The sequence below is a fragment of the Euphorbia lathyris genome, chromosome 3, assembly GCF_963576675.1.
Source record: "Euphorbia lathyris chromosome 3, ddEupLath1.1, whole genome shotgun sequence".
NCBI lineage: Eukaryota > Viridiplantae > Streptophyta > Magnoliopsida > Malpighiales > Euphorbiaceae > Euphorbia > Euphorbia lathyris.
The window spans coordinates 34,394,407-34,414,267 of NC_088912.1; the positions used below are offsets into that span (position 1 = coordinate 34,394,407).

Genomic DNA, 19,861 nt, shown 5'->3' on the forward strand with positions numbered 1-19,861 from the left:
ATTGCATAGCTGCAATTTCTCTGTAACAATTTCATCATATTAATTTATGTTGTAATCTTGATCATGAATTACAAAACTAATCATTGATATTTTATTGCTAATATAATTTATTAAAGTAAAAAAAAAAATATAGGGGCGAAATGAGAAATTTTAAAACAATAGAAAGGATGAAATTCATTCTCTTGTCTCAATTAGATGAATATTTCAGTGAAATAGCAACTTAAAGTGGTATTTAATATAAATTGATATTATTACCTTGATAGTAGTTTGTCCTCCTACAAATAAAGCAAGCAAAAAGGAGCAACATATGAACATTAAACCTCTGCAACTCTCCATGATGTCTGTGTTATGTTTGCCTTCTCATTATATGCAATATTTTTATAGCATTGTGTGTAAAGTCATTCTTTCCTTTGCCATGCTGAAAAGTATCAATTCTAATGCAATATTTTACTCTAACTAATTTCTTTAATGTGGATCATTTTTTCATTATTAGAGTAAAGCATCTTTCTTCAATCTAATTACTTTCTTTCTTTTTGAGATAACAAATCTTATGCCCAAGATTAAATTTTTTATTTTTTATTTTTGTTTTTTGGAATTCTAACAATTTAAATTTCTAGTTACTAGAGTGTCATATTATTGGGCCGATTAAGTTGGCTGAATCATGGGCCAGGTCTAACAATATGGGCCGGCCTTTTATGATTGTGTTTCATAATAAAAAAAGAAACGGGAAATTTACATACAAATTCATTTTTAAAAAATTATCTACAATTTATATCAAGTCATACGATTTGAATTATATCAAACTAATAAAATCATTACTTTTAATCTATTCTAAGAATTAGAGTTTATGAATTGGGCATCTAGAATATATTGTCTAGGGTTTAGAATTTATAAATTTGAATTTAAATTTTTTTAAATTAGAAGTAAAAACATATTTTATTTATTATTTATGATATATTCAGAATGAAGTTTAATAAGCTGAGTTAGTTGTAATTTTATATTTAATTATGATATTCATGTAGGAAGCCCAAAAGAAATATGGAAATTTACATGAAAAACAGTTTTAAAAACTTATCTATAATTATATCAAATACTAATTTTGAATTATATCAAACTAAAAAAATCAATATTTTTAATATATTTTAAGGATTGAGTTTATAGATAAAGGATCTAAGATATATTTTCTAAGGTTTAAAATTTATGAATTGAAATTTAGAAATTTTAAATTAGACTATATTATATATAAAAAATAGTAACATGTTGAGAATTAATTTTAATAATATGATGTAATTGTAATTTTGTAACTAATTGTGATACTAATGTAGAAAATCGAAGATATACTTACCTATCGGCCAGTAGTAATCTGAAATAGTAAAATGCTAAACACAATAAAAATCTTCAAACTGACAAAAAAAACAAATGCATTCCTATCATACTAAAATTTCACATTTTCATCAACATTAATATATAGGAGTCAAGAAAAAATTAAATAAACATTTCAAAAATCCAAAACAAGAAAGATACACGAGAAATTATACTATGATATCCATAATAGAATCTCTTTGTTAAAATATTCTAAAATTAAATTCTTTAAGGCAAAGATTGTGCAAGCTTTTCTAGCTATTACAATTGAAAAAAAAGAATATTCTAAAATGAAATAAATCAACATAAAGGGAAAAAAAATCAAATCCCTAGCTGATATTGTATAAAACGAATCAGATATGTGGGATCTCAATAACCCTCGGATCTAATACCACGTGTCCCAATTTGGATTTCCAGATCAGTAAAGAAGCTTCTATTGAATGTTCCTTCTAAAGGAAATCCCCATGCGGCTAGGTCGAAAACTCCATGTTATAAAGGCTTCTCCTAAAGTCTGACTCCCAGAAAGAGAATGAGTCTTAATACTAAAAGGATTCCAAGATGATAAGGGGTTCGATCCGGTCTTATAAATAGACAGGTATAGTCATCCTACAGTACGTTAATACTACAACCTACAACTAGTCCTTACTCTTTAACTTTTCCTAAGCACCTACTGAAAAGGCATCGGAGAGGGGTGGCCGGACTTTGTCCCCTCTTTGACCTTTGATTCTATTTTACAAGTTAAACTTGAAAGACTTTCGGCAAGATATTGAGACTCTCCAATACAAATTCACATGCACAGATATCAGCAGCTCAGTTACATGCTTCAATCTCTATCTCTTTGCAGCTCAAAGTGCAACCAAAAAGATAAAATATCTTAGCACAGTTTGTTTGGTCTCAAATAGTTGATATTTTGCATAGCTTTTCTAAAATAAAACAATTTGCAATCAAAAGAAAAGAAAATAAGGAGGAATTTTTAAAAATGCTAATAGAAATCAACAAATTAATTACAACACATCTTAAGAATAAAAGTATAATTTATACTCATAAGAAACTCTTCATATTGAAATACAAAAAGAAAGTTAAAAAAAAAAGTTTCAATAATAATACTAGAAAAAAAAGTTTAATCTCAATTTCAAAATCATACGATAGCTTATTAGGAAAAAAAAAAAAAGAGTGTATAAGTTCTAAGTAGGCATTCTACTTGAAACTCCCAACCAATAAGAATACATTGTGTGAATCCCGCAATAAGATAAATGGACCCCCACACATAATTTTAAAATGTATTGCGAGATCCACATAAACAATGTATCATCATCCATTGAGAGTTCTAAATTTCTTTTATTTTTCGAGACCAAAACATTCATCACTAATTGATACGGTTGAATCTTAGTAGTTCTCTAACGATGGTTGGAATCCTTTCTACACCTAAGGTAAGCAGAAAAATGAATAAGACGGGGTCGTCGATCTCACACTGATGCTTAAGTTACTAGAGTTTAGGAAGATAGACACTAAACAAGGACGTTGTTAAACCCAGCCCCAAATTTCCACCCTCAGCCCCATGAAAGGACGAAAATGCCCTTTCATGGGTTATGGGGGTGAAAAAACTATTTTTTTTCCTTTCCACCACGCGGGCGTGTGGCTATCACGCCTCACCGCGTGGTCGAGCGTGATAGCCACACGCCTCACTGTGTGGTCGGACGTGATAGACACACGCCCGACCACATGGAAAGGCGTGTGGTTATCACGTCCGACCACACGGTGAGGCGTGATAGCCCCACGCCCGACCACGCGGTGAGGCGTGATAGCCACACGCCCATGTGGCGGAAAGGCAAAGAAAATAGACCATTAAACCCGTAAATAGGCTGTTAAACCCGTAACTACACAATTGTACTTAAAACCTATAAATACCATAAAATCAAAAACAATAATATAAGTTCATGAATAAATATTATTAATTACAACACATAAAACTAATATAATCTAGTCCAAGTCGCTCTCCTTTCAGCCTATAGATTGTCGAAGTGACGAACACTCGGATCACGAAATGTACGCCATTGGGTGGCAATGGGAGGCACTGGAAATCTAGGTCTTAAATAAAGACGTATGTAGTGTTCATAACTCCCCAAATGACAAATAACAATCTCTCGCTCTGGTGGTCTTCCATCGTCCGAACGCATCGGCAGTATAGTGCAACATCCTAACTGTTGTGTAGTAAAAAGGAATATTACTGCATTCAATACAGATGCAGCAGCATATAAGTCATCCGGACTCACCATCCAGTGGGACTCACCACAACCCGTTCCTGCCCATCTAATACGCGTGAAGGCAGCATCGAATCCGTTCCAGAACACTGGCGCATACAGATCACGGTGTGCCCGCATCTCATTCTTTATTAGCACTCTCATCAGCTTCCACTCCTCCTGGTTATAGGTGATGACATCGGCTAATACACGAAATCCACAGATACCATCTGCTACAACATCATGGTATCTAGTAATAAATGGTACGATGAGCCCTTGAACCCGATGTAGATGGTGGTAACCGGCGATATCCGCATGAAATCCGGCTAAAAATATTAATATATGAAATTCGTGAGCGATAATATATTTACTTTAACTTCAACATATATATTACTAAAATAAAATATACCCGGCATCTCGTTGTTATGCATAGATGAGGATGAGGATCGGCCTCGACTACGACTACTCCTCGAAGGAGAGGACCGTGCACGACCTTGTGGTGCCTGACTGTACTCCCATGCACTCGGATTCCGCTTCGTTGATGAATTCCCCTTTGGTTTACCCCTAACAGTGTCTTTGACCTCAAGTTCTTTGAAGCCACTTTGATCCGGGTTTATCTGATCATGAATCATCATCGATATGTTACGCACCATTGAAGGATCTAATTTTTCAACCTTTTCCACAAGAGAGTGAAAAAACCGATGATCCTCAGACCCGTCAGCATATTCGGGACCAGTAACTGGTATGTCACTCAAACCTTCAAACGCAGGAGATCTCCAAAAAGGATGGATGCGGTCAGCACGAACCGATGTGTCCGTGTCAATATACGTTTTAAGCTCACATGCACATGGAATGCCATGAGTCATGGGCAACACGCATCCACATTCACTTACCACATCCATACTCAATCCGCGCATACGCTTGAGCTCATCATTCAGTGCACGCAAGCAGTAATGTGAAACGTGTAAGTCGAGATACTGGAAAGGTTCTCTACTGTGAGCCACCGCAGATGTTCTTCTCGAGTCCTCGAGTGAGTATCTAATTATATACAGTAAAGGATTACAAAACTAATGTATTACAATTTAAAAGATTAAATTAAATAACAGAATAAATGTCTTACTTGATTGCATCGATCTGAGCCTCAATGTCCTTGTGCACCTTCGCCCACACTGTATCGAGTGCACCAGTAGATGAATTCAACCACTGTTTCAACTGTGCATGTGAACTCTCCACTCGGCAGGTTGTGGTGTTTCCTAAGTGTAACACCTTGTTCGTCCATGCTCGACAGAACTTCTTTTTATGCACTAGCCATGTGGTCTCCACGTACTCTATCACACGAGGCCAGTTGGTAGTAGTATTCTTCATGGCTACCACTGCCGCCTCATATTCGGCTACTGTCGGGGCTTCAATTATACTTTTCCATTTGGAATTCTTAAAAATTTCACCAAAAACCTTCAAGCCACACAACTTGCCTACTCTATCCTCCACATCTTTATTAATATGCCATGTGCACAATAAATGATGACTATGAGAAAATACCTCACGAACCGGTCTCATCAGTCCTAACTCCTGGTCCGTAGCAATGGCTGTCGGATGCACATCAGGTTGGAGCAAAAGCTTCAATTTTTGTAACACCCACATAGAACTTCCCTCAGTTTCATCCTTCATGATTGCGTAGGCGATCAAGAAGTTTTTGTTTGAAGGCCTCATTCTAATGATCTCAAAGAATGGCATCTTATACTTGTTTGTTTTATATGTTGAATCCATACCAACAAACAAGTAATAAGATCGGAACAGTGTGATCAATGTAGGATGTGCCATAAATAAGTGAGTCACAACATTGCTTCCCGGCACCACTTGCGTCCAATGTACGTATTCCTTATCTATAGCAAGCCGATAAAACTGATCGATTACATCCCGACCCTCAAAGCTCTCAGTCCTGATTTTCTGCCTGTAGTTATAAACATGTCTTTGTGTCGGGCAATCCTCCGGATGTTTTTCTTTGATTGCAGCAAAAATAGCACAAGGCTTAGCTTGAGCTGCACTCATTTGATGAACAAGTTTTTTGGAACCCGGGCTTAGTCCGCTCATCTGTCTGTAGCCCTGACGATATACAGCCAACTGATGACAGTGCTATCCTCTATCTCTAGTAATCCCATTCACCACCCAACCGCCTAATTCAGCGATTTTCAAAACCTTTATCTGGAATTGGCAACCACAGTACTTTGTTTTTGTATCCCTCCGTACTACTTCCTCCATATCCATATCCCTTTTCCTTCTATAATTCTTAATACCACGAGCACATTTAACCAATATCCATTTTGACTTGCCCCCTGTCTTGTGCGACGCTATGGTTAACTCGAAGCCGATCCCAATTGCCATCTGTTTTGCCCAGTTAACAGCTTCATGATATGTTTCAAACGTTTGTTTGGGAAAAAACTGCGAACTGTAATCAATGTCGTTTCCGCCAAAATCTTCAAACGAAACCTCCTACAAATGATAAATAACGAACATTACATTCCAACACGCGACATTTCTACAACGTTGCGGTGTCTAAACCCGAAAAAACACCCACAAATATGCCCGGGCGTGTGAGCATCACGCCCCACCATGTGGTGGGGCGTATGAGCATCACGTCTCACCTTGTGGTGGGGCGTATGAATATCATGCCCCACCACATGGTGGGGCGTATGCACACCACGCCTCACCTCATGGTGGGGCGTAATATTCAAACGCCCCACCACAAGGTGAGGCGTGATGCTCACACGCCCGAGGTCCGAACCAGCGATTGTTTTTTTCAAAAAATTTACAGAAATCAATGGAAGTTCAATCGAAAAAATACCTCAACTTCAGGGACAGCGTCATTCTCGTCTCTTCGCAGTGATAATGGATCGCTCTCCATCAAACGTGTTGTCTTTGATTTCGGAACAAAATGTATTTGGAAGAGTTTGAGAGAGTTTGGGAGGGTTTAGAATTTTCAATTTTTGGCTAAAGGGCGGTTACATCTTTTGTCGGGGCTGGAAGTGTGAAATTGGGGCTAGGTATAGTAATCCACCTAAACAATTGAGAATAAATTATAATAGATGTGTGTATGTACCTGGACTGCATGATGTTGTTTCTATTTATAGGTTTCTAGGGGAAAATCTGGTAGTTGGTTCAAGATGCTCCCTAGCTTCATTGGAGGATATGGGTCGATTCCTAATGGTGGATGTAATTTAGGCAGTAAGTAATATGTTCAAATTGTAATTTCTTAATCCTACGCGTGAATCAAGGGTCCTATTCCGGAGTGGATTCAGAATTTATCTTATCGGTCATGTGTCCTGGTGGTCCTCCATTCTTATTGTGGTTTGATCTAGAGGTCCTTATTGCTTCATATGTGTTTGCTAGTTTGAGATGAAGACACATGTATCTTTAGTATATTTATTTGAAATTAGATGTCCCACCTCTTCTGCTTTTTAAAGCTCTTTAGAGCTTCAGTCGTCGACTTGTGAAACCTTCTGCAACTTTTGAAAAAGGGTTCAGTTTTCTTTCAATATAAACATTTAAGCGCCCCCATTGGCATGATGTGGTGTTTCACATAATACTTGATCATTTCCCCCTTCTCAGTAGGTGTCACATCGCGTCATGTTCCCTCGTGATGGCATCACCCCAGTAGACATCATTTTCACCACTTCTTGAATCTATAGGATGTGCGACACGTGCCCATAGACGCCCTACCTAGAAGTAAATAAGAGAAAATAATTTATGATTCCCAAGAAGGATGTTTAAGGATCCTCATTGAAGGATGTTTAACCACTCATTCTACGAATTTTATAAAAGGGATATCAAAGCGACACATTTCCCTCTTTTTGGCATATACTTCCTCTCAACTCTTCATTTTTTCAAGAAATCCTTAAGTTTACTTCTTTCTTATTTTCCTTTTTGTTGTATGAAAGCTTTGAGAAGGAAGAATTCTCGCAACCTAGAGATGCCCGTCCTCGTTGATACATCAAATCTCTTTCAGCAACTCCAAGATCATGGCTCCCAAAAGACAAACTCGGAAGAGATGCGGTAAGGATAAAAAAAAGGTGATTATAAAGAAGAAACAAAACCCTACATCTTGCGCCAAGGATTCCTCTTTGACAGCGTCCCAACTGGTGGAATTTTTCCGACACTACCCATAACTTAGCAAGATGGAGATGCACCTACCTAATCATGGCCAGTGCATTAACGACAGCTACAAAAATGGCGAAGATGACTTTGTTGGAGTTTATATTCAATTATTTATTTACGGCTACTTTTCAGATGTAAAAGGCAAACAAGAGGTCCTAATCAAACACTTAAAACTCTCCCTTTTGAAGTAAAAACACAAACATAAGTATAAAAATGAGCAACCAAACAGCTCTATAGTCCTGTTACATAATTTTCATTAAATATGAAGTTGAATTTGAACCCGAAATGATATTTTCAAAATTCTAACAACAGACTCCCTTGTGCATCTTTTTTAAATTGGGTTTCGTTTAATTAATTCAAGTAGTTAATTTATAGTGTATTATGTTATATTCATCAAATTGAAATAGTGTTATTAGGTAGTTGATTGTAAAAGAATGAGCTTATTGGAGCATATATTTAAAAAAGTAAAGTTTTATTATTTGTTTCATAAACTACTGTTTGATGTATATTTTTCAATTAATGTTTAGAATGTATAATTGTATAAATATATGTAGATATTTTCAAAATAAGCTACAGCTATGTATTTGAAAGTTGTTGCAATGTAGCTATTGGTGACAAGTATTTATAACATCCTCATCTTTGCTAATTCTACCATCCTAAACTATATTATTGTTAACACCATTTCTTCATAATTGTCCTAATAATAGTTAGTAATATTTCACTCCTACCTTTACTTCTAAACTTAGCAATTATTTCTTACTTATAACATTATCAAATACCTGTCCTTTCTTCTTTTATTCCATACAAAAATTGAATTATATATAAGGGTAAATATATTTTGAACTCCGGTTCAATTTCGGTTGAATCTTAAATTTTTAGGGAAATTTACATACAAATCCACTTTTGAAAAACTATTTACAATTATGTCAAGTCATAATTTTGAATTATGTCAAACTAATAAAATTATTATTTTTAAAGATCAAAGTTTATAAATTAGGGGTCTAGAATATGTTGTCAGGAGTTTGAGATTTATGAATTGGAGTTTAAACTTTTTAAATTAGGTTGTAAAATCATATTTTATTTGATACATATATAGAAAAAAATGACATATTGAGAATTAATTTTGGTGATATGATTTAGTTGTAATTTTGTAGTCAATTATGATATTCATGTAAAATGCCCAAGTTTTTAATCTTTTGTCTTTACCGGTCCGATTTTGACCACCATGGTTATTTTATTAAAACAAAACAAACTTTTACGATGTTATTAAATAGGCTTAATATATCATTTACCTCCTGAATTTGTCTAAAAAACTTGATTGATCCCGAACTTTCAAAGTATCTTGATGGACTCCTGAACTTGCATAAAATGTTCAATTAGCTCCCTGAACTTGCGTAAAATGTAATAAATTAATCACTCAGTTGTAAAAAAAAAAAATTAAATACGAAATATGTATTGCACGCGTCTTAAAATGTCATTACATAATTCACAGAATAGATTAAAAATGAAGTTTTTACTTACTCAACTACAAAACTTGTCTTCTCTAAAACTAGAACCGCATACCCCGATCTTGATCGTTTTACTTTTTTTAAGACACGTCTAATACATCTTTTATATTTAACTTACTTTTTTACAACCGAGTAATCAATTGATTAGATTTTATGCAAGTTCAGAAGGCAAATTGAACATTTTATACAAGTTCAGAGGGTTATTGGGACAATTTGAAAGTTTAGGGGGCCAATCAAACTTTTCAGACAAGTTCAGAGGAGAAATGATGTATTAAACCTATTAAATAATTGGCCAAACATACAGTTAAATCCCCATCAGTGATGGCTATATCACTATTCTTCTTCTTCATTGACAACATTTAAAAATATCGTCATCTGGAGTTTTCTGTCAAATTAGTTTAGCTGAAAATTGATGGACTTCACTTACTTTGTCAAAAGTAGACGTAAAACTAAAATCTCAATCAGTAATTATTTTTTTATTATTAAACTAAAAAAAAAAAAAAAAGATTATGTTATGGTAGATAATAAACACTCTACAGTGACATATAAACAGTGCATGAAATAGATTGTATTTCTACATTGAAAACGAAATAATAAGAATTTGAATATATCCAAAATAAATAATTAATTAGAAATTTAACATACATATATGCATGAGATTCCCTAAAATATTAGTAAATCGACGAGAGAAAGAGACCAACTGTAGTGGGTGCAACTACAATTTCAGAAACCCATATTATCTAATTCCATATTTAACTAAATTCAAATTACACACATAAATATTCCTTTATAAATAAGTCTAAGATATATATATATATTATAATAATAATAATAAAAATGTTTGCTTGAGAGAAAATTGCGTCGAATGCACCTGTATGTTATTCATAGAACATCAAAACAGCTAACTGTGAAATGACTTGTTGACAGAAACCTTTCATATTTAATCTTGCTTTATCACCAAGAATTTTAATTTAACTAATATAATCTCAATTATGTTTTATCTCCCTAAATATCTTAGTTAATAATTCACTTCCAATATACAATACGTCAATTTAGTCCGATTTGATCCATAAACTATAAATTTTGTTAAAATTGTATATCTTAGTGGACAGTATTATCACATTTTAACATCTCATGCCTTAAAATATATATACATGTTATAACTGAAATTAACTTCATGGCCTATATCTAACCAAATAAAATTTAAGGTAAACATAAGAATTTAATCAAGTATAAAAGTAAGAAAAAGATATTCAAATAATTAATGTACTCAACTAAATTTCATTAAGATGGTATTTTTTTACTTAACATAAAAGTAAGATGCATAAAAAAAAAAAAAAAAATTACCTACACATGGCACTATTAATTTACTTCACCAAAAGAAAAAGAAAAAAAAAAGTGAAAATGCATGGAATTGAGTTAGAAAGAAAGAGGGTCAATAGGAATTGTCTTTGACTGCACTCCTAAGTAGTTCCAACAACTGAGGCAATTAATTAATTAATTAATTATTCTGATTATATGTAGAATTGATTTATTTAATATTTTACACAGTCATATTTCCTTCCTGTATATATAGATAGAATTAGAAGCCTATATCACACAGTCATATTTCTACTACTGAAGTTTCTTAAAGAACCCTTTTATTCTAAAAAGAAAAGAAAGAAGAAATGGCTTCTTCTTCGTTTCTTGGAGTTGTTTTGTTCACAATATTTATTATGATGACATGGTTTGAGCCTGCTCTTTGCATAACCAGACACTACAAATTTGAAGTATGTCATTTATGACCTATATATATATAACTTTGTATTAATTTAAAAAGGGAGAACATTTTATTAAAACTGATGATGTTATGTTTGAATTATTATTTGTAGATCAAAATGCAAAATGTGACTCGGTTATGCCACAGCAAAAGCATAGTGACAGTAAATGGAAAGTTTCCAGGACCTCGCATTATAGCTAGAGAGGGTGACAATCTTCTTATCAAAGTCGTCAACCATGTTCAACACAACATCTCCATCCATTGGTACGTACCCATTTCTTTACTCTCTTTTTATATGTTTTTTAAAATCTAGAATCACAACTTTATAGAAACTTTAACAATAATATTTTTACAATTTAGAACTAATTATAATATCAATTAACATAAGCATATATACTAAATCGATCGATACTGTATATACACACAGCCAGCCTTGGACTATCCGGGTGTAATACGGGCTGCACTTATGTGTATATCGTATATTTAGGATTGTAAATGGGACAGTGTGGGAGTTGGGATTGTTTCCTGTCTCCATCTCCGTCCCTGTCTAGATCGGATATCCTCATCCCTGAGAAAATATAATCACCATCCCACTTCCCATGGGATTAGGATGTCATAGTATCCTCATTCCCCATGTTTTAATTCTAACTAATATTTTCTTTAGTGAAATTTAAATTTTTTCCATATAATATAATCTATAAAACATTAGTATATTTATATAGTAAAAATTCACAAATCATAATACATTAATCTACTAAATATAAAAATAAATAAAAAGTTATCCAAATATTGACTAAACATCTAAAACTTTATACAAACTACAAATGAGAATGAGGATGGAGAAAGAGAGATTCACATCACCGTCTCATCGCCTATAATAATATTTTTTTATTCATTCCTACCCTGTGAAGAAATTACATGAGAATTCTCCATTTTCGTTGGGGTGAATCTCCGTATGGGACAAATGATCCCAACCACGTTTGCAACCCTCTAATATTAAAGTGATAGTTTGCTATTTTGTAATTAATTTATTATTTTTACTAGGTTTACTATTTCAATGTTTCCAAAACCTCAAAGATTTATGAAATTTAAACCTCTTTCACTCTTAAGGGTACAAATGTCAAATAAATACATAATCATGGTTAGCCTAAAATAACAACAGGAATATTCACATACATCTTAATAAGCAAGTGAATTTGGTCATTCACCGTTAGATATAAACTTATTAAATCTAAAAAGATGCTTTGAATCTCCACCTTAGGATTCTAATAAGCCTAGATCTAACGGTGAATGATCAAATTCTACGTGGTCATTAAGGTGCATGTGATCAAAACCGAAATAACAATCTAAAATTGAATTGAAACAGGCATGGAATAAGGCAGCTAAGAAGTGGATGGGCTGATGGGCCGGCATATATAACTCAATGCCCAATTCAAAGTGGGCAGAGCTATGTTTACAATTACACAATTATTGGCCAAAGAGGAACTCTTTGGTGGCATGCACATATTTCCTGGCTAAGATCAACTCTTTATGGCCCTATCATCATTCTCCCTAAACTTGGACTTCCTTACCCTTTTCCTAAACCTTACAAGCAAGTCCCAATCATCTTTGGTAAGTAATTTACCTAAAATTAACCACCAATTATTTTTTTCACTTTGCTAAATCCATAATTAGTTGCTTAACTATAATTACTTAAACTTGCAGGAGAATGGTTCAATACAGATACTGAGGCAATCATCAATCAAGCCCTACAAACTGGTGGAGGCCCAAATGTCTCTGATGCCTACACCATTAATGGGCTTCCAGGCCCATTGTATAACTGCTCTTCCAAAGGTACATAATTATTAGCTATTTGCAGCTCTAATCAAAATAGGGGTCACCAATGAGCCGTCCATCCCCAAAAATTTCGGTCACTAAATGTATAGTTTTTGTTGTATTTTCACTCTATTCATAGTTTCAAAAGGATTTGGCATTATGATGGAATTATCTGTCGTTGATGCCTAGTTCTATAAGATTCTGTAGTTTTTTAACATTTTTCGCCCATTGACCCTCCGAGTATTTATTGGTGGCTTTGATGACGGGATTTATAGCTGAAATTTGCATATTTTCTTGGTACAGATACATTCAAGTTGAAGGTGAAGGCAGGAAAGACTTATATGCTTCGCATAATCAACGCTGCACTCAACGACGAACTCTTCTTCGGCATAGCGAATCACACACTTACAATTGTAGATGTGGATGCAGTCTATGTGAAACCATTCGAAGCCGAGATTTTGATGATTGCACCAGGCCAAACCACAAATGTTCTCCTAAAAACCAAACCCAATTCCCCAAATGCCAAATTTTTCATGACTGCTAGACCCTATGTCACAGGACTAGGCACTTTTGACAACTCAACTGTGGCAGGAATTTTAGAATATGAATCATCATCATCATATAAAAATCTTCCACTCTTTAAACCTGTTCTTCCTGCTCTCAATGACACTGCATTTGCAACCAATTTCACTAACAAACTCCGTAGCTTAGCAAGTGCAAAATTCCCTGCCAATGTGCCACTCAATGTTGACAAGCAATTTTTCTTCACAGTAGGCCTAGGGACTAACCCTTGCCCAAAAAACCAAACATGTCAAGGACCATCAAACACAACAAAATTTGCTGCCTCGGTTAATAATGTGTCATTTATAATGCCAAATACTGCTCTCCTTCAGGCTCATTTTTCTGGCCAATCTAAGGGTGTTTATAGTCCGTTTTTTCCAATTAGTCCGTTGATACCTTTCAATTATACCGGTAACCCACCAAATAATACTATTGTTAGCAACGGAACCGAGCTTGTTGTACTTCCTTTTAACACTAGTGTGGAGCTAATTATGCAGGATACTAGCATTCTTGGTGCTGAAAGTCACCCTCTGCACTTGCATGGTTTCAATTTCTTCGTCGTTGGTCAAGGTTTTGGTAACTTTAATCCTAATAAGGACCGTGCAAAGTTCAATCTAGTTGACCCTGTTGAGAGGAACACCGTTGGAGTGCCTGTAGGGGGGTGGGTCGCTATCCGGTTTCTGGCCGATAATCCAGGTTAGTAGAATAGTTAGAAGTATTAGAATTGTGCTTATATATTAAGATTGAAATCAATATTTTGGTTGAATTTAAACAGGGGTATGGTTTATGCATTGTCATCTGGAAGTACATACAAGTTGGGGTTTGAAAATGGCATGGCTTGTGTTGAATGGAAATCTGCCTAATCAGAAGATACTTCCTCCACCAGCTGATCTTCCTAAGTGTTGAAAGTTGATGTTTCAGTTATGAATTCTGACTGAAATCTGCATATAATTTTCACCCTTTTGGTTTTTGAAATCTGCGGTTGTGTTAATTTTTTTATTATTCTTTGTTTGATCAAGTTATTGTTCAATAATTATGTAGCGCGAGTTGAGGTGAGGAAAGGAAAGGAAAAGTGCAGGACTTTTTGTAACACCAAGTGTAATTTCACATTTCTTAATAATATATGACACATTTCTTCGAGTCTCTACTTGTATACTCTTATCCTTACTCATTTATTATTTAAACTACATGTCGCATTAGTAACCTAAGAGATATGCATTCTAAATCCTAATCTCGTCCCACTTAACTCATGGGTACCCACAGATATCTTTACCCATAAAAATCAATCGATTAAGCATACAAATAAATAATAAATTTAACAAAACATATATAAATTTCATATTCCACCAACCATTCCCAAATTAACAAACAAAAATTTAAAATTCAAACACTTACAATTCTAAATAATATAATACTAATCATCAAAGACATTCTCATTTCTTCCCTCTATTCTTTAATATGCAAGTTAAAGATACAAATTATTAGCAAGTTACATTATAATATACTCTCTCCGTTTTTTTTTTAATTATATGTCATTTTGTATTACCAATATTTTCTCAAATTTGCTGAAGGAGGTTTAATATTACAAATAATTTTAATTAAGCCATAAAAATTAAAAAAAAAAGAATTTTTGTATAGAAATTAGATATTTAGTAGAGAAATATTAAGGATAAACTAGTTATTTTAATAATCTAACTAATATAGCATTGATTTTGATGAAAAACTTTAACGACATATAAAAAAAGAACGGAATGAGTATTGATATAATATAAAAATTAATTCAACAACACAAAATACACACACCTAAAATCCACTTAGCCAACAATAGATCGGTCTAATAAATTCTCAAATTTTTTCTTCACTTTCACTTGTAAAAAAAGAGAATGAGAAGAATCTTGAAATAAAAACAAAAACAGTATTTAAGTAGTTGTTTGACCGTCGGAACAACCCCTATTATGGATGATTTCGTCCCTCCTGCCATTGGAACTACCTATCATGTATTCGCCACTGCTTATCCATAGCCGTCATAGATAATTTTTTAAATCTCATTTTCTCTCAAACCCTTTTATATAAGGTTCATATATTTCCACTAGGGTAGTATCTGCAAAATTCATACCCGTTACCATCCATATGCATAATCCGAAAAGATTCTTTTAAAGGAAAAGAGAATTAGAAACTACAATTTAAATTATATAAAAAAAAATGAAAAATAATTAAGTTTGGGAAAGTGTTGATACTGGTAGGTAGAGTTGAGGAATAAAAAATAAACTAGAAATAGTGATTTGGTTTGATGTGGAATGTGTTTTTGGCCTTGACTTACAATGCAAACTTTTCTTGTTCGAAGCTTATGCTGGCTGACGCCTGACTACCTCCATTCACATAGTTTAATATGTTGTTCAAAGTCCATTCACATAGTTTCAATTTTATAACATAAATTATTTTCAGACATAATTGAAATAAGATTTTATGTACCTTGAGATTCCGCCGGCCGGAATGTCTTTTGTTCCTTGGCAATAGAATCTGCGTCAGATCATATGTCTTCTGGCTGCACAAACATTTAACAATAAGTCAAGAACATATCCTATGTCACCATGAACTTATCTGAATGTTCAAAATTCAAATGCATCCTTACGAATAAGTACAATAAAAGAATCTCTAAATCAGACAACTGCAGAGAAACAAAGTAGTTTGTAAGAAAATCATCATCAGCTCTAATATATATACCTTCATAGAAAGGTCCTTTCTGCTCAATCAATCTCTACAACAATGCATAAATTTGCTATCTTGCTTCTAGCTCTCTTTAGTATTTCATCAACACAATCAGCCCCAACAAACTCTAAGCTCTTTAGAGAGTACATTGGAGCTGAGGGCAATAATGTCAAATTTTCCGACGTACCGGTTAATTCCAACGTCGAAGTTCACTTCATTCTTTCCTTTGCCATTGACTACACATCATCTTCGCGTCCTTCCCCAACCAATGGATACTTCAGTGCATACTGGGACACGCAGAACCTTAATCCATCTGCTGTTTCCGACATCAGAACCCGTCATTCGAACGTCAAGGTAGCTATGAGTATCGGAGGTGACACCGTAGGGAACAATTTTCATGTATACTTCCAGCCTAAATCGGTCAATTCTTGGGTCAGCAATGCTATCCGTTCAATCTCGGAGATAGTAAGAAAGTACGACTTGGATGGAATTGATATCGACTATGAACATTTCCATGCAACTCCAGATATGTTTGCTGAATGCATAGGACGGCTTTTCTTTTATCTGAAACAACAAAGAATTGTATCATTTACTTCAATAGCACCGTATGATAATAATTCTGTGCAACCATATTACTTGGCCTTATGGAAGAAATATGGACACCTTATAGACTATGTTAACTTTCAATTCTATGCTTATCCTAGGGGGACAACGGTGCCCGAGTTTTTGAACTACTTTGAGACTCAAAACTCCAACTATAGAGGAGGTAAGATATTAGTGAGTTTTGGAACAGATAAAAGTGGGGGTTTGAAACCTCAGAATGGGTTCTTTAAGGCTTGCAGTAATCTTAGGCAGATGAACAAGCTTCATGGCATCTTTATATGGTCAGCAGATGACTCAAAAGAGGCTGGGTTTCCTTATGAGAAGCAGTCACAGAACTTTTTGGCTGGATCCAAATGAACCAACTCTTTTTTGCTTTCTCATGTTGTTGTACTTAGAGCTCTATTGAAGAAGATGTAGTTAGGGAATTACACAAATGTTATGTGTTTACCAATAATACAAAATCTAGAGATCCGTTTTCAACAAGAAATTCATCAGCTATACTTGTGATAATACACTTAGGAACATCAGAATATCACTATCTTAAGCATGCTTGGCCAAATATACGGAAACTTTCAACTTAATTCCGGGGCTGTAAGGTCAGTTTTTCAAACACAATTCTCATCCAATTTTATTATCTTGAAATATTTGATAGTCTAGATGCAACCAGCGCTCTCAGTTCATCAAATCTGAATCACTTAGAACCATTTACTTCAAAATCCAGCATGATGTGCATGTGTTCCAACCTATGCTTATGTAGACCCATTTTGATTAATATATTTCTCTAAAAGACACTAAGACAGCAATGCAATGCAGAAAAAAGAAATCCTCAATGCACTATACAATCAAAAAATCTTCATTTCTAGCCTATAAAGATGATGATTTAGTTCCAACATGCATAACAGCGCTACTACACAGTATTAGAAGCGATCTGGATCTTTTCGCGTTACAGGAGAAGGATTACCAGATTTTAAAGCAAATTGCAGTTGGCTAGTCCAGAAGTCACCTTCGGTTGTACAATTGGATTGCATTAGCCTCCAATCTCACCAGAGTCTCAGTCTTTGTTTCATAGCTAATGCAGATTTCCGAAATGCATAGGATCAACATTGAAGAAGCTTGTGCATCCTCTTCCAAAATTCGCTTAATTGCAGAACAGTGGCCATGATTTAATTTTCTTTCATATCTATGAAATACCATGTAGTATTGTCATCATTTTCTGGTAGATTACAAGTAAATTTGTACCTTAAAAGACTCCAAATACATATACTTCAATTCCTCGAGCGCATTGGAGAAAGTTAAACAACTTGTATGAGATTTCAATCTCTGGTGGCATGCAAGTTTCCCATCCATTTGTAGCATTTGCGACCCACCTTGACGGATGGACAGGATAGCATGTTAAGCAACACAAAAACATCTGTTGTTTATTATATATAAACAAGTAGTTTATAGTATAACCTTGAACCATGAAATGGAATTTAAGTTCGAGAATGTAACATCTACTTCAAACTTTACGCCAATACGGAAGCTTATTGACAAAGAAAGAAAACTCCAAGCTGATCCTTCATCAACTATTCATCGTTACTCCAACATGCACATGCAAATCTCAATAACATACAAACTTGAAGCAACTTCACATATATTAACAAAGTTTATCTGCAAACTAGAAAGTTATGCATCTCAGAAATACACCAAGGAAATAAGGGAAAGGATAGAATATCAATGATGAAAAATTACTCTTTAGAAGCATATTGCATCGAAGCTCCTGACTGAACCAACATGTTATATAAAGCATTTGGTCTAGTGCAGTTCAGACCAGATTCATCATAAAACATGTATTTCTCTACAGAATCTGATTTGATGCATTTCTGATCTTTCATGTGCTCTAGCTAAAGATACAAACGTCTCAGCAGTGAGATTCAAAACCAACATGGCTAACCTAAATACCAGTTTTCAAGTTAACATACCATGCTTCTGTCTAAAGCACTCCAAACTATTCTTTGATATATATTTTCAGAGTCGGATCTTGTGGGAAACTTTCTCCTGCAGCAGTAATTTTCAGATGGTCCAGTAGACCTGCTCAAAATAAACTTCCAATGGGATTATAAACTGTTGAACACCTAACAGAGAAAAGGGAAAGGAAAAGGAAGTCAATTCAAAAGCAGAAGAGAAGTTACCACAGGGAGCATAAGAGTTATTTCTTTTCAAAGATGAGCTAAATTTGGAAGTGTGTGGTTTCTTGAATGGAGAAATAGAAGCTCCTTCCAAACCTCTTTCTTTCATCATTATCAGAGTGTTCTATGATTTGTATATGTGCCAATAGAGTTTGAAATGCCAACCAAGATCCACAAGATGACCTTGGAAGAGGACTCTTGCTTGAATCCATGATATTTGCCAAGGAATTATCCTCTACTGTATCACATTGACAAGGCCCATAAGCTTAGGTTTAGAAAGTATAGAACTATTCAACCCGGAAATCTAGTCACATCAACTGCATCAAATTTCTTGATCAAGTTAATTACCAAAATAATATTTTTGAATTTGAGGATGACTGGTTTCGGTTTCCGTTGATCTAAGGAGGGTACGAAACTCTAATGAGAAAAGTTTTGCCCCCAATTGTCACTTGCATCAAAACGAATTCCCAGTATGTTGGAAATCTTGATAACAGCAGACATGATCATTTTCCTCCAATCCCAACAGCGCCTTGGCTCTAACAAGACCATCAGGAGATAAAACTAACTGATTTCTCAGATCCAGTTCAGAGAAAGGAGTTGGTAACCCCATTCACATTGTGTGTAGCAAGTTTTTCACCTATCAAACAACTTGAAGCTATGTAAAACAACATAGCGTTAATCAAATAGTTGCAATACAATGTGACATACAAAAACACAGCAGCCATATCTTGTTTTTGTAGTATTCTATTTCCGAGAAGGAAAACAATCAACCTGGAATTCACACACTGTCCAGCTTGATTAATCGCAGCCTTCATATTCTCAGTAAAAAGATAACATATGCTGCAGATTCAAAATAGAAATACAATGGCAACGGGAATAGGCTTCTCAAACTTAAAGATTTTAATACCAAGTTCATCTTTTTGGATGATTAAGTTGTTGTACTTCAAGCTCTTTTGACAAAGATGTATTTAGGGAATTACACGT

At 34.4% G+C, this 19,861-nt stretch overlaps 2 protein-coding genes and 1 long non-coding RNA gene across 3 annotated transcripts; 2 read left to right on the forward strand and 1 right to left on the reverse strand.

Moving 5' to 3' along the window:
• The first annotated feature begins 10,863 nt into the window (after positions 1 to 10,863).
• LOC136224853 (laccase-17) lies at positions 10,864 to 14,540 on the forward strand. Its single transcript, XM_066013284.1, has 6 exons — positions 10,864 to 11,031; positions 11,134 to 11,285; positions 12,388 to 12,632; positions 12,726 to 12,854; positions 13,140 to 14,093; positions 14,173 to 14,540. The coding sequence occupies exons 1-6, from the start codon at positions 10,930 to 10,932 to the stop codon at positions 14,301 to 14,303; spliced, it is 1,713 nt and encodes a 570-aa protein (XP_065869356.1). The 5' UTR covers positions 10,864 to 10,929; the 3' UTR covers positions 14,304 to 14,540.
• Positions 14,541 to 16,163: 1,623 nt separating this feature from the next.
• Positions 16,164 to 17,066, forward strand: LOC136222007 (chitinase 2-like). The gene has a single exon (XM_066009485.1). It carries the CDS (start codon positions 16,164 to 16,166, stop codon positions 17,064 to 17,066), a length of 903 nt encoding a protein of 300 aa, XP_065865557.1.
• A 600-nt stretch (positions 17,067 to 17,666) lies between these two features.
• Positions 17,667 to 19,527, reverse strand: LOC136222008 (uncharacterized). Its single transcript, XR_010685459.1, has 4 exons — positions 19,226 to 19,527; positions 18,881 to 19,115; positions 18,162 to 18,779; positions 17,667 to 18,076 (listed from the first exon to the last, which is right to left on the reverse strand). It is a non-coding gene; the product is annotated as an uncharacterized lncRNA (long non-coding RNA).
• Between the last annotated feature and the right edge of the window lie 334 nt (positions 19,528 to 19,861).

Bases quoted from the DNA above. Each gene is read 5' to 3' on its own strand.
- LOC136222007 (XM_066009485.1), top strand. From the start codon at position 16,164: ATGCATAAATTTGCTATCTTGCTTCTAGCTCTCTTTAGTATTTCATCA.
- LOC136224853 (XM_066013284.1), top strand. From the start codon at position 10,930: ATGGCTTCTTCTTCGTTTCTTGGAGTTGTTTTGTTCACAATATTTATT. The intron at 12,855-13,139 runs GTACATAATTAT...TTCTTGGTACAG, and splicing joins GTATAACTGCTCTTCCAAAG to ATACATTCAAGTTGAAGGTG. The intron at 14,094-14,172 runs GTTAGTAGAATA...GAATTTAAACAG, and splicing joins GTTTCTGGCCGATAATCCAG to GGGTATGGTTTATGCATTGT.